At 38.6% G+C, this 26099-nt stretch overlaps 1 protein-coding gene across 1 annotated transcript in view; it reads left to right on the top strand.

Moving 5' to 3' along the window:
- The window catches only part of LOC126481187 (uncharacterized), a 402240-nt gene that overhangs the window by 55644 nt on the left and 320497 nt on the right, over positions 1-26099 (top strand). The window contains exons 7-8 of the mRNA XM_050104775.1: positions 3389-3639; positions 17537-17995. Of these exons, the coding sequence (XP_049960732.1) occupies positions 3389-3639; positions 17537-17995 (710 nt within the window). The remainder of the gene's footprint in view (positions 1-3388; positions 3640-17536; positions 17996-26099) is intronic.

Genomic DNA, 26099 nt, shown 5'->3' with positions numbered 1-26099 from the left:
GTCACAGTAAGTTTCTTTGAATGGGCCTGACCTAATTCCTTTCCCATCCTTCCTCAGTCTAAACTTATGTGTTGTCTTCAGGACATTAAATGCTTTTCCAGTGACGACTATTATTGAATCTTTGGACATGTGTTATGTTGTAGTGGTCTCCACATAAGAAGGTGAATGGTGGGGTGATGCACAGTGGCTAGCAGCAGTGTCCCACATGATGCTCCAACCAATAGTGTCACTGTGCTGCAGCTGCCTGTAGCACTTGCTTCGGAGTGTGCATGGTGCATTTAGCATTGATTTTCATGTACTGTTAGGTCACTTAGTCCTATAGTGTAAATTATGGGTGACTTAAAGCAAACATAAGAAGTATTACGTTGTGAAGCAACAGTGATCGTTTCCCAAACATACAAATTCTAACTAGGGAGACTCTGAATAAGAAACAGCAGCCTGATGTAGCTCTCTCTCATCTTGCCAGTTATCAGGGAAGGTGATAGGTGGAAGGTGAGGCATGGGACAAAGGCAGAGAGTACTCTGGTGACACAAGCATTTTCCATCTCTCTCTTTGTGCAGAACGTAACACGCTGCTGCCATCTTATGTGCACACTATAGTGTTGGCATATGTAATTATTTGAAATTGATTAGTTTGTAAATAGAACTTGTTGAAATGTTTGTATCATTTGCTGAAGTTAAATATTATATTTGTCTGCAAAATCTGACACACTTATCCAACAAGGTGTTTGATGCTCTTTTGTACAATATGTGTTCTAAAATGAAAACACCTACTTCTGTTAAAAACGTAAAAATAGACTAGTCTCCATGGTAGGTTTCTGTCCAGCAATGTGACTGATGGAAATGACAATTTTTATTTTCACTTTTGATGTTTTTGTTTTGCTCAGCAACTTCAGGATTGGTTTGGTGCAGTTCTCCATTTCTTTCACTTGCCAGTTACCCTCTTCCTTTCAGTATATCTGCTGCATTGCCTTACATGGGCTCCTATTCCCTAAAACCCAACAGCCTGCTCTCAATCCAGCCTCAATTTTTCACTTCCATTCTGCAGTAACATTCTTTTTTGAATATTTTTTAGTCCTGTGATAGTTGACTTACGATATTAATTTTCACATCTATCTGATCTTGCCTTCTGTTGGTATGTCATCAGTATCTGTGCCTTCCTTCCTTTCACGTTTGAGCAAAACTTTTTGCAATTTAAAAATAAATATTGAATATCCCCTAATATCTTCTTACACTTTGTCCTCAGTTTCAGTAGATCTGTTTTCTTCTGTTCAACTACAAAGCTTCTGTTTGTGTTGTTCTTATCTTCTCACCTTATTTTCTTCTTCCATCACCCAGTTATCCTTCTCGTCTCTCATCATTGGTCTCCACCTTTTGTGCTCCATAATATGATCATCAGTGTGCAGCATCTACATCAACCTGTTTTTATTTTGTATATATCTTCTGACATCTTTCCTCCATCCATTCATTAGATTTTGTACATTTTTGATTGATTTCATACCCGAGTTACCTATATTATAGCTGTTCCCCGCAATATTTTTACATTTTTGTTGCTTCTGTATTTGAGTATCTTAACTGATACCCATAACTGCCTGTTTTTTATCTTGGTCTTTCCTAGTAGACTTCTTTCAAGGTATTCCATCAGTGTTCCACAGCAATAACTCAAGAGTTTTTTTTTATTTGTATTCTTACAAGCAGTCAGAGTTTTTAGTTCCTTCAGCTTGTTTTAAGTCTCTCAACATTTCAACTGCTTTCTCATTAACTTCTTAAATGTAAACTGTCATTAGGTTATGACCATTATGAATATATAACTTCTTGGATAACTCCTGTAGTTCATAATCAATCTTTCCTTTTCAACGGATCCACTAAGTCTCCTATGAACTGTGGTTCAGGGTGACTTCTTCAAACTCTATCCCTTTTCCTAAAGCTCTCCATTTCCTTTCCCTTCACCCCTGTTCCTTCGCCTTCAACCCTTCCATCAGAAGGAGGAGCCACTGGCTTCAAAAGCTTGCATTAGTAAAACCTTTTTTTGTATGCGTGTTCTCCTGCTAACGGATAGTGAGTAGATTTTTTTATGTATCCAATTACATTATATTGTCAAAAATTTATTATTTTCATTGTCATACATTAGTTAAGTTTCACTGTCACCTATATCCGTGATTGGCGTGTGTAGTTGGATGAATGTTTCTTCTATTTGCTGCAGATAACGCTTCATTCTGTTAATAATTTCCTTTTTTGTTATTGTCATAGTTTTGAACTACCATTTTCTAACCAATGAGGAAGAATTCTGTGATCCCCATTCCAAAATTCCTGCCTCTTCTGACCATTGCATCATTGATTTCTAAAATAACTGTCTCCATCCTGTGTATTTTAGCTTCTAGATTTTTCTACTTTCCCTGTACTACCTTGGCAATTTAGGATTCCACATGCCCTTGCAAATTGGTATTCTCCGCATCTCATGACTGGACCCTTGATTTTCATGTAGTTGAATATTGTTTTCCTTTGCTCCTGTGCACATGAAAACTGTGAATATTCATAAATTATGTTGCCAGTGTTGATGCATTTTATTTTATTGTTACATATTTTTATGTATTTCGCTATAATTAAATGCTTTTACATATTTTAACTGTATACTACACAAAATTACATAATGCGTTTTCACCCTTCTTCTTACTTACCAAAAAATCTGAATCCAACGTACCATAAAAGTTTGACAGGAAGTACATTATCTTTAAAAATTATCTGGAGGGAATTCTGCCATCTTCCAAATGTAACCTTTTACTGTGAACTAACCTGAACAGAGATACTAACTGGATGTGGAAGCATTGGGATAAACCCTGTATTTAAATATTATGCAGTACATACTAATATTTGATTTCTTATGTTCATAGCTTTCAGACTGTGGACAATTGTCCAGTACTATTAAAATCTACTTCTGATATCCATGTTTTAATCCCTTGAGCCAGATAATGTACTTAAATTTGGTAATGAAAAATTGAACTTAATTGAAGCTGAATGAATGTAATACTATAAACAGAATTTTGATACTTGAAGCTAACTTTTAACTGTAAGCAAAATAACAGAAGTATTGAGTCACCGAGAGACACACACAGGAAAGGGAATGAAAACTTCTAGCTTTTGGAAGAAATACTTTGACAAGCTATAGTAACAGGCACACACCTTTTTGCTGGCTGTTTGACAAAGGATGTCTTCTGAAATTGTGTGTGTATTTGTGTGCACCTCTCAATGCTTCTGCTCTTCGGCAAGTGCTCTCCTTCACTCCTAAATTATTTAGGTTCAACCAGAACTTTCCATGCTATATTTGCAAGCAAAATAAGACATTTTTCAGTTTGAACAAAACAACATTGCTAATTTATTTATTTTTCAGAGAAAAAATGCACTTCAGATACTCCAAAAAGAAAGTTATTTCATAATCGAAATAAAACTAGGGAATATATACTCCAACAGAAACAGAAACGAAAAGAAAGATTTGCCACTGAACAAAGCAAAAAGAACATGGAGGATGAAATGAAGAAAGTTAAGCTTCAAACGCTGAGGGAAAAATCCCGAAGAATTGTTAAAACAAATGTTAAGAAATCGTTATCTAAGAAAAGAAGTCCAGAAAAAATAAATAATTTGGTAAGTCCAAATAATAAATTCTTTGTTTGAGTATATCTATTTGGCCTGGTAGAAATAGGTAAAACATGTATTATGTTATCTGAAAGTGTAGAGAAGTTTGAAAAAAGTAAAATCTTTTATTATTATTATTATTATAAAAAGAAAGAAGGCTTGCTCACGCAAATTTAAAGGAACCTGAATTCCACTCTGTTACCTGAATGTCTTAGTCTCTGTAGTAGACATTCGCTTTATGAGGTCTGTTCAAAAAATTCCGGAACTTTGTCCACAAAATTTTTCTACATTTACAATTTACTTATTGTGAATGGTCTCCTTCAAAATACTCTCCTCCACAATTGATAAAACGCTCGCAGTGCCGTTTCCACTTCTAGAAGCAGTCTTGGTACGCCTCTTGCTGGATCGTGAAACGTGCTGTCTGCGAATTTTCTTTTATCTCATCTATTGCTGCAAATCTTCATTGTTTCACAAGGGTTTTCAGCTTTGGAAATAAAAAACAGTCCACAGGTGACAGTTCTGGAGAGTACAGAGGATGAGACAGCACAGTGGTTTTGGCTTTTGTGCAGTAGTCACACACTAACCACAGTGAGTGTGCAGATGCGTTATTGTGTTTCAAGAGCCATGAACTGTCTTGCCACATTTCAGGCCATTTGCTTCTCACATTTTCTCTCTGACATCACAGCTTGTCCAGATACTACCGTTGATTAACTGTTTGTCATTGTGGCACGAATTCATGATGAAGTAATCCTTTAAAGTCAAAGAATATTATCAGCATGGCTTTGACATTTGACCTGACCTGACAAGCCTTTCTTGGTCTTGAACAACCTTTCTCGACCATTGTGAAGATTGAACCTTGGTCTCATCATTATAATCATTGCCGTTATGATTCTCTTAAGGAAAATCTCATTCTCACTTGCACAATCCAAAAACTCTTCACAGCTTGCGAGGCGAAGGTCTTTCTGATCTTGACTCATGAACTGTGGGATGAACTTGGCAGCAGCATGATGCATTGCAAGATGTTGTATCAGGACTTCATGACATGATCTATCTGAAATGTTAATTTCTTCTGCAAAGAATTGGATTGGAATGCACAATTTCGTTGACATTCCTGACATGAGTGTCGTCATCAGATGTTGAAGGGCATCCAGAACAAGGGTCTCAGTATAGCTTTTCTTGAGTTTCACGCAAAATTTAATGCAGACTTGTTGCTCCTCTAACTCTTACAACTTGAAATTTGTGAACTGTGTGACACAACATTCTACTCAATACAGCACTGAACAGTAACTAACAGACATACAACAACGAAACTGCTGACGGTTAAACATTAAACAAAGGTGTGTGCAGGGATGCCAACTGCATTTCACTCTTGACACACCATTGACACGAAATTACAAATGTTCCAGAACTTTTTGAACAGACCTTGTATTTCTAACTATTGTTTTATGAGTCTCGTTGGGAGGGAGTGGGGGAGGGGGGACTTGAAAACTGTAACAGTTTAAAATACTTTAAAAAATTGGAAGTGGTACATATCTTAACGTTACATTATTTTAACATTACATAGGCCTATAATAACAGTAGTATACAAGAGAAATACTTTCACTGTTGACATTTTTGATGTCTACAATAACTTTAGATAATCACATCACTTTCGATCTGATTATATATCTGGAACATGTAACACTAGTGGATGGGTAGATGTGTGGTAAAAATATCCATAATGTTCCTGCATATATGCAGTAAAAAGCAGAAAGAATGTAGTGATGTGTCTGGTAACACCCCTTTGGTAATTTTTACTCTGGAAGAAGCTTTAATGAACTTATCATTTGTGCTAAAAATTGCAGCATACCCTTCAGAATGTAGGAATTTTAATGCTTCCATTATTCTGGTATGTGCCAGACATGTACGTGCTTTAATTTGGCGTATAAAACCATAAGGTTTTGTTCTATTTCTTCACATCTGAGGTTACATCTGTGACCTTTACATGGAAATTGTAATGTTAATAGCAGTCTTAGTAGCCTGTAAATTGTCTAGTAGAAAGTATGGAGACAAAAATCATCCATCACAAGCATATCCAATAAACTTAGACAAGTAATGTGTGCTCTGCCACCAGGAAACAGTTTTCCCAACTCCTCTCTAGAGAGACCACAAAAATCATTAGGTCTCTAAGAAATAGTGACTCTTCTGACAATATTGGTACCTCAACCAGTGTACTAATATCTTATGCTGACTTGATAGGGCCACCCTTGAGTTACCTTGTAATCAGCCAATGAGTCAAGGAATGTTTCCAGAAAGATTGAAATATGCATTAACAAAGCCAATACGCAGATGTGGAGATACATAATTACCTCTAATTATATACTGGTCACACTTCTTCCTGTGTTCTCAAAAAATTTTGAGAAAGTAGCTTGTGACAAAATAATGATTTATCTATCGGAGAATAACCTTTTAACATCAGTTCTGTTTGGACTCCTTAAGGCCTTTTCTACTGAGAATGCAATATACCATCTCACAAAGTCAATTCTACTACAATTAATCAACAAAAATTACCCTGTCGCTATTTTGTGTTGTATTGCCAAGGGCTTTGACTGTGTAGATCATAAAATTCTGCTTTGGAAACTGAAATGGAATGGCTTTAAATGTCTTCCACTTGCATGGAGGAAGTCATATCGTAACAGTGGAAAGCAGAGGGTCACTTCGGCAACTGATACAATGTGAATAAGATTAAATTCGGAGTGGGGAAACATTAAATACGATATGCTGCAAGTGCAAAGCTTGGCCTGCTGCTATTCTTGGTCTACATAAAGGACTTTCAGAGGGGGAGCATTGGAGGGATTTTCAAAAACTGTATGGTTCGATGATACAAGTACGTTGACAAAACATTCAAACGTCTATCCATATCAGATACAGTCAGTAGTAGCGTGGAAGAGGCTTACAACTTGTTTGCATTCTTTAACCTGCAAAGACTTACTTTAGAAATCAATGGGGATACACTGGATGAGGCACCATGTGTGAATTTCCTGGGCATTTAGATGGATAATAAACTGAGGTGGCAGTATCTTGTGGAAGTTAATGACGAAGCTCAGTTCTCCTGCTTTGCTTTCAGAAATCTCTTTATCTCTGTTGGTCCACGGACAGGATCGTTAACTTACTTCACATACTTTCACCAATGGTATTGTGCAGCATAATCTTCCGGGGCATTGCAGCTAAGATAGAAAAGTGTTTATTCTGCAGAAGTATACAGTAAGAATACTGTGTAAAGTTGATAACTGAACATTTTGCATAATCTTGTTCAGGGACTTACGAACTCTTCCAGGTAAACACCAATGCATGTATTCTAATGGTATTTTTGATTAGTAACAGGAGAGAATTTAGGATGAACTAAGCAGTTCTCAACCACGATAGTACAAGTAGAAATAATTTTTGTATAGAATATGCACCCTTCTCTATGGTTCATCCTGGGCAAAAGTCTGTAATAGGTTGCCAGCAGAAATCAGGAGAAAACTGAAAATCCCAAAAATATTTAAATTCAAAGTAAAAAACTCTCACTATCTGCTCCTACAATATATCCAAGCACTTGGACACAGGAATCTAGTTTCAGCATAACTTAATATTTGTATAAGATTGATCCTGATTTTGCCAGCTTGTAGGCAACTAATAATGTTCTGTGTAAAGTTAAAATGCTTTATTTAAATGTTAGGAGCTGAGTAGTAATAAAGTTAAGATGAATTATTAAAGTGTTATAAGCTGAGTAGTAAGGGAGAAGAGGCAGTGGTTTTTTTTATATATAAAAAAAAAAAAAAAAAAAAAAAAAAAAAAGGAAGCTTTTATTTCCCCTAATACACAAATGTATTTTAATGCAGAAGAAATTATCAGTTTGAGTAGATTACTGCTAGTCGTAATTGGTCGTTGTTATACTTCGCAGAAGTAGCAAGTAGTGGTTACTTGATGTATAAATTGACTTATTCCTCGTCCTTGGAGGCTCTCCTTTATGATGAGATTGACTGAACATGTTGAATGAATTAATGAATATCCATCTTTAACGTCAGGGATCTGCTTTAATCCACTGAAAAAGCAGCCACATACCATGTAAGAGCAACAATGTTAGTGTTAAATACAACTCAGCATAATAGTGCTAGTTTTCCGTGATGTACTGTTTTCATGGTTTGGTTCAACAATAGAGAAGGATTGCTTAAAAATATAACAGTAGTGGTACTGCAAAAACCAAGACTTGATGTATTTTCAAGACATAAATATGCTACCATGACAAACATTTGGTACATCCATGATTTTCACTATTTTGTTTGTGGTGAACTGATGCTGCAGTGTTATTCTTTGGAATACCTGTGTAGAAAGCTAAGTATTTTCCTTTGTGTGAGACCAGTGGCAGATTTGAAATTCTAGATTCTAATGTTTTACTGTTGGCTTGGTTTCGCATACTCTTTCATTGTGTTAAGACTTGGGTGTATTGTGATATAGTTGTATTTTTGTACATTTGTGAGTACTGCACAAAATTCATACTATATTGTGAATTGCAAACTTAGTTTGTGGTTTTTAGAAACTTTTGTCAACTTTATCTTTAATAACACACTCAATTGAGAATGCCAATAAAAATACAACTACTTCTATGCCAAAACCAAAAACATGTGTAATACATCATCCTTATGCATTGATACTAGTTGGACATACAATAATCTGCAAGCAGAGTGAAGTTAACAAGAGCATAAACTGGTTAAATACAGTGAGATGACATTTCTGCTTGGTGGTGCTGGGCGGTGGCTGCGTGCACCACTTTTGATGCACGGCTGACAGTGTTGTCTGAAAGTGTTGCATCCTGGCAGCTGAGCTTAGCCACCAGTGCAGGCTAACTGAATAAAACATGACAGGCTGGTGCCTCATATACAGCTGAACTTTGATGAATGGCAAGATGCTGGTACGTAGCATGGATGGTGCTTGGTGCTCAGGAGTGCGACTCCCTTGTCTCCTATGGTGCCTCCGTGGACATCATCTGTGCCACAGATAGCTCCCTTTCAGTGTGCCGTGGAGAATGGGGCGATAAATCACTCGGGTCCTGATGAACTTCCAGAGGGCTGAAAACTAGAACAGAGGAGGATGAACTAGATCTAGTATCCTATAGGGCAGAATCAGCAGGACTGTCGAGGGCGGAGGTGAGGAAGGAGGAACAGATATGGGAACAGCAGATGATCTTGTAGGAGGGTGAGGGGGTTGTTGGTGGCAAGCCTCCACTCAAAGGCGGAGTTGATTGCAGTGGCAGGTCACCAGCTGCAATGTTAAGATGCACAGGCTGTACTGGCTGTGAATGACTGCCAGAATCCAACACTCCCGGCACCCACACACACGAGCCCAGACCAGAGTCCATGTGCGTAGCGTGTTGTTGGAGGTTCCTTGACTGCCTCCGTGTTGTGAGCAGTAGATTCAGCATCGTGCATGGCATCTGTGCGGTAGCTCTGCCCTCTTCTCACCAATGTTAAAGGGCCTCTACGAACTAAGAAAGTGTGCGAGAGCCTCATTTTCGAGTGTGCTGCCAACATACTTCATTTTATTCTGTGAACCATAAAATAACCCCGCTGATGAGCATGAGTCTGTGCCATAATTGCAGACAGGATTTGATGCGTGAGCCAAAGGTCATTTAGAAAAAGAGGGTTGGTGGCAACAGCTTGAGCATTGTGAGAACTGGTAATAGGGAATCCATCCACTGTTCACTGAGCTTCCTTATCGAAGTAAAAACAAAATACTTCATCCCGATTGAAACCAGGGTCAGTTTCCATCAGTAAACTCAAAAGAGCATATACGTTTAACTGCTGAACTGTGAGACAGGAATGAATCTCATAATTTTATCAGCTAGGGAAGAGAGCCCACCTTTGAAGTCAATGAGCTGTCTTATACGGCAAATGAGCCGCAGGGCTATAGAGAGACACTAATAGCTTGTGATCAGTCACCAAGTGAAACTTAACATTGTAGAGAAACACATGAAAGTTTGTGATAATGTAAATAATTGCGAGAGCCTCCTTCTCTGTTTGAGAGTAATTCTCTGCATCATTAAGTGTCTTTGATGCAACCATAATGGGCTGTTCCGAACCATCTGCACAACATTGTGACAGCATGTGTCCCCCCCCCCCCCCCACACACCCACACCCACACCCACACCATACTGTGATGCATCCATTGCAGCCAAAAGCTGGAGCCCTAACTGATAGGTGGCAAAGTACAGGGCAGAACACTAACCATCCTTTGATGTCTTGAATGCATGGTCACTCCAGATAGGGGTCCCACAAACACTTTGCCTTTCTTGTCTTAAGCAGTTGATTTAGAGGATGGTAAACCAAAGCTGCCTACAGAACAAACCTGTGGTAGTACATGACTTTGCCCATGAATGCCTGGAGCCCCTTACATTCATAGGGCGCAAAAGGGTCGCAATAGCCACTTTGTGACTGTCAGTCAGCTGGATCCTTCTGTGAGAAATAACATGTCCCATATGTTCTATAGAAGGTTGCAAGAAATGTGACTCTTTCAAACTGCACTTAAGATGTGCATCACACAATCTCTTAAACAAAAGATGAAAGTTGTAAAGATGGTCCTCGGTGGTGGGACTGGTAACGACAGTGTTGTCTAGGTAATTGATGCAACAAGGAATTCGTTAGGTAAGTTGCACCAAGCAGTGTTGAAAAATGGGCGGCACACTTCCAATGCCAAAAACCAATTGGTTGTATCTGTAGAGGCTGTATGGTGTATTAACAACAAGCAGCTCACATGGTTGTTCATCAGGTAGCAGCTGTAAATGTGCTTCCAGTGGACCTAGTTTTGAAAAAGTATTGCTCACCCACCTGCTTTATCATAAGTTCATGCGGGCAAGGAATAGGGTATGTTTCGACAGCAGACGGTGAGTTAACCATCGCCTTAAAGTTACAACATAGACGGAGTTTGTCCAGCAGTTTTTTGTTAATGCCTAATGGTGTAACTCATTGTCTGGATGAAATGGGTTCCATGGTGCCTAAAGCTGTCACTCTATCTAATTCTTTCATTTGAATGCAAGCAGTACAGACCTGGCACCAAAAAAATGGTCGCACCATGTACTTGAGAGTGATTTGCACTACATAGTCAATACTGTTGCTAGTTCCTGGCAAAAAAAAGGGCAGAATAGTCCTTGCACAAATCATCAAACTCCTTATAAGGTGCAAGATCCAACACAGTGAGAGCGGAATTGGAGACTAAATCCAAATGCCTGGAAAGTGTCCAAACCAGGCAAATTTTCTGTAAATACACTGTCCATTGCCATAAATTGAATTTTCACGTTTTGAGAGAACTGAAGGGTGATCTATTTAAATGTTAAAAACCATTCAACAGTCGAGGTTGCATAAAATATTTCTTTATTTAAGACAGCTGGTTTCAACAGACTATGCTGTCATCTTGCGATCTGTAAAAAATGCATATATGCAGAATATGTCTCGTAACTTAAGATGTAACATTTGATTTAAAAGTTTTATTTTGGTATTACAAAAACTGGCATTGCACCTGTAAATTTTACACGGACCTCATCCGCAGGATGTCAACTGGATAAAAATAGCACATTATAAAAAGTTTGCCATGGTTTGAATATTTAAAAACATAAAGCACCTTGTGCTTTATACGACCATATACAGATTGCCCAGAGTCGCTTGTTGTATCATTCAAACAGGGTACACGATAGCACAACTGTTTACAACCTAGCAGTTGCACCTTGTATGCCTTTTAATGTGGATTTGCACCATTTGGAATATGTCCAGCATATGTAAACAATTGTGCTATTGTTTACTGTGTTTGTATGATGCAACAAGCAACTGTGAGCAATATGTACATGGACATAGCCTGTTGCACAAGGTGCTTTATGTTTTTAAATATTTCAGCAATGACAAACCTTTACAATGCACTATTTTTATCCACTTGACATCTTGTGCATGAGGCCATTGTAAAATGAACATGTTTTACAGCAAAAAGATTTTAAGATATGTGACTACACAAGTCCACTTTTGGTTTTTATAATACCAAACTAAAACCTTTATATCAAATGTTACATCTTAACGTATGAGACATATTTCATGTATACGCACTTTTTTATAGACCTGAAGATGACAGCATAGTCTGTTGAAACTGTTTACCTTAAATAAAGAAATATTTTAAGTGATCTTGGCTGTTGAATGATATTTAACTACCATAAATGTCACTGGTGGAACTGGTGTGTTGTACATTGTTTTTGCAGTAAAGTGTCAGAGGAAAGGAATCTGCTGTCCGTTGTAATGGATAAGACAATGTGAACTAACCAACAGCGGAGCAGAAATAATACAGAGATATGTATTAGAATAGCAAGGCCACTGCACCTTTGTCTACTTGGAGGCATAATGACATTCTGTTAATATGCAGATTGATGAACATTTTGTTAGAAGCAGTTGCAATATTATCACACACCTGACTAGCAACATTAATGTACATAGGTTGAGATGCGGGAGGCACAGCGGGAGCTGGCCAAGCATTCCATAAAGGTGCAGTGTGACATTTTTTATGACATGGATGGCATGATGCTTATCGTTACGGACAAGCCAGTCAGTCATGTTGAACAAATTAAGGAAGGCAGCGGCATGCAGAAATTTTTCCTCTGTGGCCAAGTTTGTTTGGAGAGCAGCAGTCGGGCATGCTGCACTGCCGCTACCTCCACTTCCACAGATGTACTAGACTGTGTAGGCTGTTGCTGTTTGAGTTGACAACAGTTATGTTGGCCCCAGAATTTGATTGCCATCAGCATGAGAAACTTCAAATGCTTGCGCTATCTTGAGTACTTCTTTTAAAGATGGATCTTCAAATTGCAATGCCTTTTGGTGAACTTCCTTATCACGAGCTGCCCATATGATAGCATCTCCAACCTTGGAATCTGCTTAAATTCCTGCAGTGCAGGAACAACTCTTGCAGCTTAACCCTTACAGTTCCACAGCCCAAGTGTGACAGGATTGATGTGATTGCGTTTTGCACTGATAAAAGTCCACTTTCACAGAAATCACATGGGTATGCTTGTGGTAACAAGTAGTAAGCAAATAACACATTTTGAGAAACAACGAACACACAGGATCCTGAAGAGTGACTAACTTACCTAAAAAGTGGTACTCAAATATTTGCGTAGAGGTCCATGACACAAAGAGAGCTCTGTTACCTTGAAGACTGAAGTGTTGCTCAAGGCATTTTTCATATGCTTGCCACTCTTCGATAGCTTTACAGTAGGTGGGGAATGGAAGTGGGTAGGATGGCAAAGTTTGAGACCTCATTAACAGAAAAATTAACACTCTGCCCAGCAGTTTCTATTTTTGCATTTTTGAACGTCACTGATTTTCCAATTGCTGCTGCATTTAGCACTGCAGAACCACCTCCAGGGATGCGCCTGTCAACATTGCCACCTTTTTGCACAAAATGTAAATAATGAACCTTACTTGTCACCACACACACACACACACACACACACACACACACACACACACACACAGAGTTGACAATGCCAATAAAAGTACAAGCATTTTAATGCTGAAACCATAAACACGTACAATACATTGTCCTTGTAGGTAGCTGGGTCATTGTTTGTTGGATACACAGTGATCCGCAAACGGAGTGATGTGAAGAAGAGTGTAATCCATTATGAACTAGAATTAGAGAAAGCCATTCTGCTCCAGTGTTAAACAGTATGCATGTGATGTTTCTCCATGATATGCGCACACCATTCTTAATGCACAACTATCAGCACTGTCTGCAAGTGCTGCCTCCAGCCGGCCAAGCAGACATGCCTGGCACCAGCATGTGCTGATTGAACAACACATGATAGCCAGTGCCTTGCATAGAGCTAAACTTTGACAGATGGAGGTGCCAGTGCGATTGACCGTGGGTTACCACAGTATCCTCTGTCAAAAAATAATCATCCCCTAATTTTATTGTGAATATATGCAAAAAAGAGGTATATTGTTGAGAATTTGTGGATGATTTACATCATAACATATTCTGTAGTCAGTTGTGAGTTACAAATGTGTATTGTGTAAGCTTTGTCAGGAATACCCACTTATTACAGTGCAGGTATTTATGTTATTAGGCCAATATTTCCACTTTTACTGCTCATAGCCCTGTTTCTTCTAAGTTTTGTATGAAATTTTACAATCACGGTGTAAACTCAGCTTTTACAAATACATTCTGTGCCATTCAAGTAGAAGTACACAGCTGCTAAACACATCTTAAAATCCTGTCTGTTGTATTTGGCAGCTCGATGACATCCTTTCTGTCAATCCATCATGTCCTGACCAGCCTCTCTGGAAAGTACTGATAGATGCCTGAAGTACAGCTGATGTACTGCTGCTTCTCCTGAATATAACAGACCTTTGGAACAATGTTCTGCTTGTATTGTGGATCTTGTCCATATGGATGAGAGTTTTTACACTGCCTAACTGAAGCCATAGTAATGGAGACGTTTTGAAGTATCAGGTGTCTCCAGCAATGTCATGCCATCACCATAATAAAGTCCAAATCTGAAATAAAGATTCACAGTTAAGTTCAACACTTAGTAGTGGAAGCACTTTTATTATTGACACCAAAGTACAGTCGGGACAGAACTGACATTGTGGATGGAGAGTGCAGCTATTTATAGTGTGTGTATATGTCCCAGGACAACTGGAAAAAAACAAAGGAATTTTTTCATCTGGAAAAAAAAGGGCTTTTAAGAATTCTGGGAAGCTTTTATTGTTTTAGTTTTTGGTTAAATCTTTGTTAATTTTTGCTTGTAAGAAGTGACACCATAACAGAGAATTTTGTTTTAGCCCACTACTGCTGAATAATACTGCAACAATGAAACATAAATGAGAGACTAACACAAAAATAAAACTGTAGTTGTAAAGAAAATGCACCACCTATAACAACAAATCACTGCACACACAAGTGTCTGTCTGTAGCAAAATGTGTAAGAGACTTTAGGGCTAAGACTATGCAGTACTTCATAACAACAAACTGCTTTCAAAGAGCGTGATGTCACAACTGATTACATTTCGTACAGATTGTGGGAAAATATTGTGGATGGTGGTTTGACTTGTATTATTTCCAAAGTATATTTCCCTTTATGCAAGATGAATTGTCTCACCGGTGAGAGTGTGCAATGAATTTCTTAAATCACAATGTGTTTGACTTTCATTCAAAACTTAACTTTTGAGAACCAGCCGCTTAAGAAAATTTCAGGCCCAGAAGACCAGCCATTTATGCCATGATACAAAATTTGACTGGCACGTTTGTGTTTGGTTTCTCTGAAAAGATAACACATGACAAGAAAATTCAAGCAAGAAAAGTTTTTCTTGTATATTTGGTGTAGTGGCAAAGTCATAACAATGGATTAATGGGCACTCAGCAGAACCACTAGTTCCTATTGAGGATCTAAATGTCTATTATGCCATTCTGACAACTTGACTTAATGAACCCATGAGGGCACAAACCATCGCCTCCATTAAAGTATCAGTGGTTGGTAAAAACTAAAAAGTTTTTCTGCAGACGGTAAGCCTGAACACGATCAAGAAGTCTGTTGTGTGTATTCATTCGTTCATTCGGCAACCTCTGGATGAGGTAATATAACAGTGCAAATGATAAATTTTCTCATGGATCCTCTGCTGCCCAAAATAATGAACATTTTCACCATAATGAGATTTTTGCTCTGTAGTGGAGTGTGCGCTGACATGAAACTTCCTGGCAGATTAAAACTGTGTGCCAGACTGAGACTCGGACTCAGGGCCTTTGCCTTTCGCGGGCAAGTGCTAGAGCAAGCGGTACAGCATTTGCCCTCGAAAGGCAAAGGTCCCGAGTTCGAGTCTCGGTCCGGCACACAGTTTTAATCTGCCAGAAAGTTTCATTTTCACCATACTTTGACCAGCATCTTCCCAAATCTTGAAAGCAGGAACTTGTAAAAACATTATCCAAGAAGAAATCTGTGAAACAGCTTCTGACTACAGACACGTTTGCATTCTACCAGCATTATCCAGGACTAGAATTCATGAACGTCTTAACCGGCTATTTAAAACATGAAGGAATTACACACACAAGCGCGAGCAAGCGCCCACACACACACACACACACACACACACACACACACACACAAAATTATATGACACCAGATAATCTTTTAGATGAATATCAGTCGGGTTTCCGGCAAAATCACACCAGGATAACTACTCTTATCAATGTGACTGATGAACTGAAACAAGCTATTGATAAATAACATGCAACTGTTATGTACTTTTTGGATTTCAGCACAGTTTTTGACGCATTTGACTTTGACATTGTGCTTACTAAAGTCACAAGTCAAAGTTTTTCTGTACAATGGTTCCACTTGTACCTTACATCCTGCCAACAGTGTGTAATGATTGGAATCTCCCACTGCAAATATCATCTATATGCTGACGGCATTCAGTTATTTCTAAGTGCAAGTCCAACAAACTTGTACACAACCATCCAGCATGTAAATACTGATTTGCTTCTCTTATCTGAGTGAGTGCAGAATGTAGGTATGAAGCCACCTGAAATACAAGCAATTTTAGTCTTTCACAAGAGACTTATTACTATGAATTTCAAAGAATCTCTTCCACCCCTAACCCTAAGCAGCACAGAAATAACTTTTTTCTTCTTCTGCAAAGAACTTAGTGTTAATTCTGGACACTTGCTTAGATTGGACTGAAAACATTTCGAGCTTAAAAAGACACTCATATAGACATGAACACTCTCCATATTGACTGTGGCGATGCTGTTCTCCAAGGACATTTAAACAAAAGCTCACAGGCTGGAAATGGCAATGTTTGCTTGTGTGAATTCATTTGTGATGAATGCTGTTTTGACACTATCAGCCTTGCTCATGAACAACTATCATGGCTGCGTATCAGTAAGCGTGGGGAATATCATACACTATGTGTGCCTTATCATTGTCTCAATAATGGCACTCCCTCTTATTTATCTTCAATTCTTACACTACTGTCTGAACAGCACAGCAGCAATACTTGTTCTCAACAAAGCAAAATCCTCTCTGAACCTTCATGCAACAGTGTCATATTCTCTAAATCATTTTCTGTATCAGGAACCTGACTGTGGAACAATCTTAAAAAAAAATCAGAGAAATTACATTCCTTTCAAACTTCAAAAGACCATTAATAGCTGACCTATCACAATAGCAATCTCTCCCATGTATATGAGTTTGCAACTTTTCCCTTCCCCATGTTGGCAGAGTTCATTACTTAAATTATGATCTTTCCTAAGAGCCACTGTAACTGTCATTTCGACTTTCTCCTCTTTCTTTATTGCTTCTGCTTATGTAATACTTAATGTGTATTCAAATGTGCTAAATTAATCTATATCATTCTTAATGCCCTTCACTATTACCATTATTACTAATTATTATTATTATTATTGTGTGCCAACTATTATTATCGTTATTATTATTATTGATCTTAAGGACATAATTTGGTCAGGCTAGATAAGCTCTAAATAAATAATGGAATAATAGTGTGCAAAATTCAGGCTGTCTGTCCTGACTTCTGCAGTTTTACATTGTCACTTCAAACTTATCACATGAGTGTGTGTCATGCACTGTTGTGATGACGCATACTCCCACCATTGTTAAGACAGTCACTGATGACTAAATTGTTAATTAAAACAAAACTCTGGCAAAGAAATGGCTGTTTAATATAATTAGTTAAACACCTTAGGCTACATGCATCTGTTAGAGCAAATTTTGATGACCCATTTTAATTATTAGTGGTATTGTTTCTGTTCAGATTGTGGGTGTTACTTAAATATTTAAGTCCCTGTATCTCTTGACACAAACAATTCATTATTTGTTTTGTTACTTCTTTTTCAGGGCCCAGATACTGCTATTGATCGTAATGGGAAAGAAGATGACTTACAGACACCTGATGTTGCTATTACTATGAAAAGTGTCACTCAGAAATCAGTTTCAGTAACTAAATATAAAGTTACAGAGTCCATACCCTCAAGAGATCGTCTGTCAGCTGAACGTGATAATGACATAGATATGGCACACAATTCTTCTCTGCCTGACAGCAATGGAGGAAATTCCAACAAGAGTAGCAGTGTGGATCGAGAATTGAAAGGAGACCAGCAGATAAGAAATGAACTTGATTTGAAGATACGTGCAGTAGCAAAAGCACTCAGTGCAGAGCTAGAATCCAACATTTTGCATTCTAGTTATGACCTAACAGACAAGGTGACCAATGATAGGAACCATCTGTCACTACAGCGTCCATTGTATAGACTTCGTGACACTGTATGCAGTAGGCAGCCAGTTACTCATAATATGGTAATCATGTTTCAAATTTTAAAATGATATGATATAACAAAATTAGTTTTTGTATGTCACTGCTGCCGTGTCCTCAGACATTGAAGAAACTGTACTTCCTCAAGGCACTCGGGATATGTAACTGATTAATGTGAAATATTGCTCCACATGTATAACATTGCATCTTTTATAAATTATTCCATTTATGGAGAGATAAACAATTATAATTATATCTGCAGTTAATTGTAACAGAATTATGTTTTACTTGCGGATTATTAGTCTTGTTGACGTTTACCTCACCACGTAGACATCACAATAAATAAATCAAAATTACTCTGTTTATGACAGGTAGACAAACAAACTGTCAAATGAACAGAGCAATATTACATGCCAAAAGGCAGTATTCGATGAAGTTACCATGGGGTTACAGGGAATTAAACCAGTTTTGACTTAAAATGACATTCCGGCTACCTTGTACCTTTATACAGGTATTGATTATATTAGCTATTAAGTACAGGACAGAAACAAATCTTCAAGGTATAAAATTATGGGTATGTGCAGTGTGTGAAAAGTTACGCTAATCAGTATGACCTGGAAGGTGGTGTTGTAGAGAATTGCAGTTGGTATTCAAGCTAGGGGCAGATATGTCAGATTTATGCAGCATTCATTCCAAGGGCAACAGCAAGGGTCGACTCTAGTGAAATGGGCCAGTAGACTGTCATAAATGGGTGTGTGGCTTGCTATTCATAGGGAATAGCATTGTGCAATCTGATAGGCTTGTAATGCCAAAGAAGATACATTGAAAGTTTGATCATTTCATTTGAGCTGTAACACTCATTTTTACAAGGCCAGGAAAGAGTTACACTAAAGGAAATATTTGTTGTGCATATTGATGGCAACAGAGGGGGGCATAAAAATGTTTCACTGGTGTTTAAGAAGTATATAGGTCACTGCCATATAAGTTTCCAATATACGTTGTCCTGTCACATTAATGTGACGACATGTTAAAAGCCTGAATAACGACATTTTGCAACCCAGACCGCTGCGAGACATTCGGGAAGAGTGGCAGTGAGATTCTGGAAAATACTGACAGTGATATGGAACCATTAAAATTTAGTAAAACAGTATTGATTGCAACAGAAGTTTATTTAGGTTGGCAACCAGTGAGCAGTTGATGCCCATGTTGTTACAGGTATTGCTCCAGACACCATCCTTGGGCTTAGAGCCTGAAGATGTTCTAAATTATAGACTGAAATCAGTTGCCAACCTAAATAAAGATTGTTTTACTGAATTTTAACATTTTATACTGTTTATGCTTCTGTAACAGAACACTTTCCAAATTTTCATATGGAGCCATGTTGACTCCAGTGCCGTGGTCAGATGAACTAGGTGTCTCAGTTGAGGATCCTTAATGAGAGCAGCATGACTGAGGTGGTCCCATAGATTCTTAATTAGGCTTCAATCTGGGCAGTTTGGTGGGCAGGGGAGTAGACTTATCGTGGTGCGCTTCGAACCCACACTTACACTGCAAGTTGTGTGACATGTTTCAGTGTTCTGGTCGTAGATGCCATCATGCTGAGGAAAAACAAACTACATTTAGGGGTACACATGGTCCCAGGGTTCATTTATTGTGGATCATAAAACATAATTCATCTGAAAAGGCCACCTTTTGCCACTCAGTTGGCGTCCAGTGGTGGAACTGGAGAGCAAATTCATACTTGTGTCACCAACGAACAACAGTCAGCATGAACTGGGAGACTGCTGCGGAGGACCATACGCAGCAACTTCTGCTGAATGATTGTTGAAAAGGCACTGTTGGTAGCCCCTTGGTTCATCTATGTCATCAGTTGCTCAGCACTGCACACCTATTCGCCTACACACATCTCCACAGCCGCCATTCACCCCTGTCATCTGTGGCTTGTGATGCACCACAGTTTCCTTGGCACCAGTTTTATATACTGCCATTTTGCCATGCGTGGTATGCTTTAACCACAGTGGCAAACTGTTTACAAACTTAGCCATTTTGGAAATGCTTCCACCCATGGTCCGAAAACCAGTAAACGTGCCATTTTGGACATTTGTTTCCACAATACGACAATGACTGCACTGTTTGCTGCATCCCCCCGGCATGCTTTATATACCCTTACTTGTAGTGCTGCCACCTGCCATCTGTGAGTGGTTATTGCACGTTGACGTCGAACAAAGGCAGTGGTCACATTTATCTTGTGCATAATAATGCTTTCATTATGCTGTTTATAGCAGTTTACCAGTCGCTCTACACTAGACTCTTGCTAATCCATGATTCCTGACACCTATGGGTGCTGGATTAGCGGAAGTGCTGGACTATTGAGTGTCTGAAATTTATTTCATTCATTTTCTTCGTTTTTCATTTATTTTGAAAATGTAAGGGATATAGTGTACTGTACTTTATTAAACAGGAGGACACAATTTTAAAACATAGAGAACATACTTTATTAAATCCAAAAACACATTAATTTTCAAAGAAAAGTTAGTCCTGTACATGATTATACACTCGTATCACTCACTGTGAAACATGTCCCTAATTTTTAACTGTCACAATGATGATATGCGACAGTGGCATGCTTTATCACCGCTTTACAAGCATTACATCGGTACTACACGTATCTGGTTGTTGCATAGTGTACTCCAGGAAGACGTCAGCAGCTTCAGCACCAGCAGTGTGAGAATTCTTCATGCACTGTCCTCCTGTGTCCTCTTATTCATCACTTTCATCATTACTTCCTTGCACACTTTTGATTATTTCTTCATATGTTAAAGTTTGGTCTGTATCACAGGTTTCCTCATTCAGTCACTTAGTAACATCTTCATCACCAATTTCTTCTCCTCCTGGAAGGTTGTGGAACATGTCAGTGTACAAAGTAATTGATAATTCCGAATTGACTGGCTCATTGTTGTCACTCACAACTGGATCCAACTCGGCATCAGTGGAAGGCCACAATTTTCTCCAGCTCTTCATTACGGTAGCGCTCTCCATTTTATCCCATGCTTTGGCTACTTGGAAAACAACGTCACATACATTAATTGCTTTCCATGCCTTCAGCATAGTCTCGATAGAGTCATTTTCACTTTCGTTCAGCAAGGAGATGAGAAATGAATGTCGATAATGACGTTTAATTGATTCCAAAATGCCCTGCTCCATGGACTGAATAAGGGCTGTCACATTGGGTGGGAGAAAGGGTGCTCGTATACCATCAGACTTTAGAGAAACATCTGCAGGATGACTGGGAGCATTGTCAGTTGTGGTTAGCACACTGGACTCGCATTCGGGAGGACGACGGTTCAATCCCGTCTCCGGCCATCCTGATTTAGGTTTTCCGTGATTTCCCTAAATCGCTTCAGGCAAATGCCGGGATGGTTCCTTTGAATGGGCACGTCCGATTTCCTTCCCCATCCTTCCTTCACCCGAGCTTGCGCTCCGTCTCTAATGACCTTGTTGTCGACGGGACGTTAAACACTAATCTCCTCCTCCTCCTCCTCCATTGTCAGTTATAAGTGTAGCTTTCAGTGAAAGCTTTTTCTTTTTTAGCTCTTTTCTCACTGCTCATACAAATGTTTCATGGAACCACTGAGAGAATATTTATCTGTCCAACCATGCTTTCTTCTGAGTTCAATACTGCACTGGTAGAGTATTTATGTCAGTGCATTGAAAACAGCATGGATGTTGGGATTTTTCCAGTCACCATGAGTGGTAGTTTATAACTCCCATTTCCATTACAACACACCATTAATGTTATGCACTGTTTCTGTTGCTTGTAACCACAAGCTTCCTTCTCATTCTTGGCAGCTAATGTTTTTGAAGGAAGCATCTTGTAAAAGAGTCCCGTTTCATCGGTATTATACAAGACATCAGCAGTTAAATCATCTTCCTCTATTATCTTCCGTATCTTGCTTACAAACTCATCAGCATCCTTATCGTTAGTTGAGCAACTTTCCCCGGTGACTGTCAGCTGCCAAATGCCATGCCGTTTTTTCCAGTTCGATAACCAACCTTCGCTCGTGGCAAACAAGTTACTACCGCTGAGTTGTTTGCTAAATGCAGCTGCTTTTTTCCTTTATAATCAGGCCACTGACTGGAATTCCTTTACTGCGTTGTTGTATGAACCATCTATAAACAGTTACGTCCAGTTCATCATTCTGACTCTTTCACATAACCTTCCATTTTCCCGACTCACTATCCATTTATGTTGGGTACTGCTGAATAACATATTCTTTCTTTTTGATGTCACAAATAGTAGCTCGTCCAACATTGAACTCAGCAGCAATGGTTGTCTGTGAAGAACCTCGATTTAACCTATCTAAAGTTTTGAGTTTCTGATTGAGGTCTAGCGTAACACGTTTCCTTTTAGAAGACATGATTCCGAACTGTAAAGAAAGCTACAATTTCAAATACAGTATATACAGCATTGTTTAACCAGGCATTGTTGCAGACAATAATTCATTGTGCATGTGTTTTTGGATGTGTGCCGCATTACTGAGAGGCCGGGTTACTGAAGCCCGGATTAGAGAGAGTGTAGTGTATTTTCACACGTATTATTAGACACACTTCTACATTGCCCTTATTTGATTTTGTGTTGATAATCCTCTACTCACTTGACCAGGAAACCTGCTCTTCCTGCCACCGCACTACACTAGTTACCACTATCTTACTTTATCCTATCCATTTCTCTTTTCAAATTTTCTAACCTGCGTGTGTGATAAAAGGATCTACCTTTCTAGATTTGTTTTTCTTGATGAAAACAACCATCAGAGTTATACCCACCTAGAGATCAGATTGAAAGACTATTTTATGTCCAGAATAGTTCCCCCAAGATGATGATGTTGCATATTAAACCGTACAGTACAATTGCATATACTTGGAAAATATAACAGCTGCAGTTTCCCCTTGTTTCTGTCATTCACAGTATCAACATTGCAATGCCATGTTGGCTAATGTTAGAAGGCCATGTGAGCCAATCATCCAGATTGTTGCCCCTGCGACTACTGAAAAGGCTGCTGCCTTCTCCGGGAATCATATGTTAATATGACCTCTCCACAGACACTTTCCATTGTGGTTATGTTTCTGGGACGGCTATGTGTACCATTGAAGCATGCAAGCCATCACACCTGGTCCACAGTTTTGAGAAGGTGAGGAGAGCAGCAGCAGTGATGTGTACAGAAGAAAATATAATCATGTTAAGATTATGATTGGATTGTGAAAGTCTTAAGGAGCACATTAAAGGATATTATTTTATTCTTGAAGTTTAATTAACTCCCCTTTGAATCGTTAGTATATAGGATAGCGTAGTGCAACACCTGCTCGATTGTGCAGGTAATGGTTTGGGTGGACAAAAATTTCAAAATAGTTAGTAGGAGTAATAGGTTTAAAGCCTTTACTTGACAGCAGGCTCTTGATATTGGTGCACCATTAACTGCCAATATGAATTATGCTACAAAATTTAATTTTTGAAAGGAAATAAATGATTAATCATTCAGTCCAAGAATAATTACAGGGACGTGGCAATGCAAATTAAAGTCTCACCAATAGCAGCTGTAGACATTTATTGTTATCTCCAGTTATATTCCACAGATCTCCATATAATATTTGAATAATAAACATAGTGACTCCATACCCAAATTGACGTACGCATCTATCTTCTACTATGAGCCGATGCAGAGTCTTAATATTTCATTCGTTCATTAGATAATGGATAGTGAACAAAAGACTGGCAGCAGTGAGAACAATAAGCATTGAGCAGAAAAGGTTATTACCATGCAGGTTGTAGGAACCCTGGTGAACAGAAATTTCGCAGCATAGAACATGATATACTGTAAGACAAAAATTAGTCACAAATGGAAAATTTGTTAGTGCTATTATTAACATACTGTACTAATCACTTGGAGAATTGCATTCAGTCAGCAAGTCATTCCAGTAACCGCTCATCTCTCTCTCTCTCTCTCTCTCTCTCTCTCTCTCTCTCTCTCTCTCTCTCTCTCTCTCTCTAGGCCGAAATACAGTATTGAGCCATGTCAAAAATTTTGTCCCAGTATGGCTCATTGACACACTGAGTGTCAGACTGCAAATCCAAATGTCCAGGTTGCTGTTGTGAAGCCATAATACAGCTGTTTAGGGTTCAGTCACTGTTTGTTCCCAGGATTTTTTTGGAGTCCTTATCACTGATTTCACTGTAGCCAATGATTTATGTATGAGAAAAATGACGAGTTGGTTTGTGATTAGGAGTTCAGATTTAACTTTAGGTTCCCTTATAACTGGCTGGGTCGTCAGTTCAAAGGTCAGAGGAAGACAAGAGTTCTATTGTAATAGGACTGTGTCTAATGAAGAATTGTCATTTTCCAACCAGTCTTTGTTTTGTTGACACCATTTTTAAGATGGCTCCCATACTACAGAGGAACATTAATATGTTCACACAGCATGTGGAGGAACTAAGACACTTGACACAGGTGATAAATATGTGTCTGTAAGCGACACTGTTTAACATTCTCAAACATGCCTGCATTAAGGATTATACTATCCACATAAAAGATACCTCAGTGAGGGGAATGCTGATGTTTTATGAATGATGAATATCATGACTTTCTCTTCCACCAACTTAACAAATAGTTGCTGCTGCAGTATGTAAGCTGAAGTAGTTCTCTCTCTCTACCTGTCGTGCAGTGAAGCTCCAGTTGTCCCTACACCATCTTACCATGCAGATCACATGTCCTTTTCTCTGTTATTAAGATGTTAATATACGTAGTGTGTAATTGTCAACTTACACTGGCATGGTATAGGTTTTGAGCACCTCAAAGAGAAAGAACCATTATGTCTTCTGAATATGGAGCAGGGCAGCCATGTTGGTTCTGTTAAGAGAATGTTTCATGCCTTACATCTCACAGCTAAGCCTTGTTCTAAAGTCACTGATGACTTTCAATTCAGTAACAGTTTCCTGATCTGCTTACACCTGACTAGTTGAATAGTGCGTAATAAATGCCACAGACCTGGATACTCTTCTGGGCAACCTTGTTATTGGGCAGAAAACTGTTCCTTAAAGTAAAACTATGCTGCTATTGGTGCACATAATTACAGTGTTAAGTTTGGCATGATGGAATTCGGCAGCATGCTGCCATCATGAGGTGCCCATTTATTAATTATTCATAGTTAATTGTTTTTGGTGCCATCAGCAGGTGCCCTGGTGCAATAATTTTGTTTTTATTATGTGTGCGATTGCTTTTTTATTAACATAAATTACAGGGCAATGTATTTTATGTTAATGAAAATTTAATTTTACTAAGCGAAAGCTCAAAAAATAAAACAGATGCTTATGTTGTTAGTGAAGCAGATGTTCTCCTGTAGATTAGTTTTAAAAACAAAACACATTATTCTCACTAGTTTACCATTCCGCAGCTTACTTCCATAATTTGTGCCATTTATGAAGATATAAAGTTCTTCACATAAATTCATTTAATATTCTTCCAGAAAGCGTAAGGTGGTTATTGTTGTCGTTGTTCCTCTCTTCAGGCTGAAGACCAATTTGATACAGCTCTCCATGCTAGTACATCCTATGTATGTCACTTCATCTCTGCGTAACTGCTACAACCTACATCCACTTGAACCTACTTGCTGTAGTCAACCCTTAATCTCCTTTACAGTCTAATGTAAAACATTTCAAAAACTTATTTTCCTCGTGTCTCTGCTGTTATTTGTCCACATTTCACTTTGACATAAGGCTACACCTCCAGACAAATGTTAACAAAATTCTCCTTTTCAGAAATGCTTTCTCCCTTTGTTTGTGTTTTATATGCTTTATATTTCAGCTGTCATCAGTTACTTTGCTACCGTAACAGAATTTCATCTGGAACAAACTCATGAGTGATGGGACATCAAACCTTATTCTTGCTTTGTAGATAGCAAAACTGGTCTTCTGCTTTTAGTGCTTCATTTCCTAATCTAACTCCCAGCAGTGCCAGATATAATTCAACTACACTCCACTACTGTTGTTTTTCTTTCGTAAATGGTCTTTTCACCTTTTTCATGAGACTGCTTCTATTGCATGAGCCTGACGGCCTTGATCCATGGCTTTCTGGATGTCATGTCAGAATATTGCAA

This window comes from Schistocerca serialis, chromosome 5 (assembly GCF_023864345.2).
Source record: "Schistocerca serialis cubense isolate TAMUIC-IGC-003099 chromosome 5, iqSchSeri2.2, whole genome shotgun sequence".
NCBI classification, from domain to species: Eukaryota; Metazoa; Arthropoda; class Insecta; order Orthoptera; family Acrididae; genus Schistocerca; species Schistocerca serialis.
Note: the sequence above shows the minus strand (reverse complement) of the source record. Positions and strands in the feature narration are given on the sequence as shown.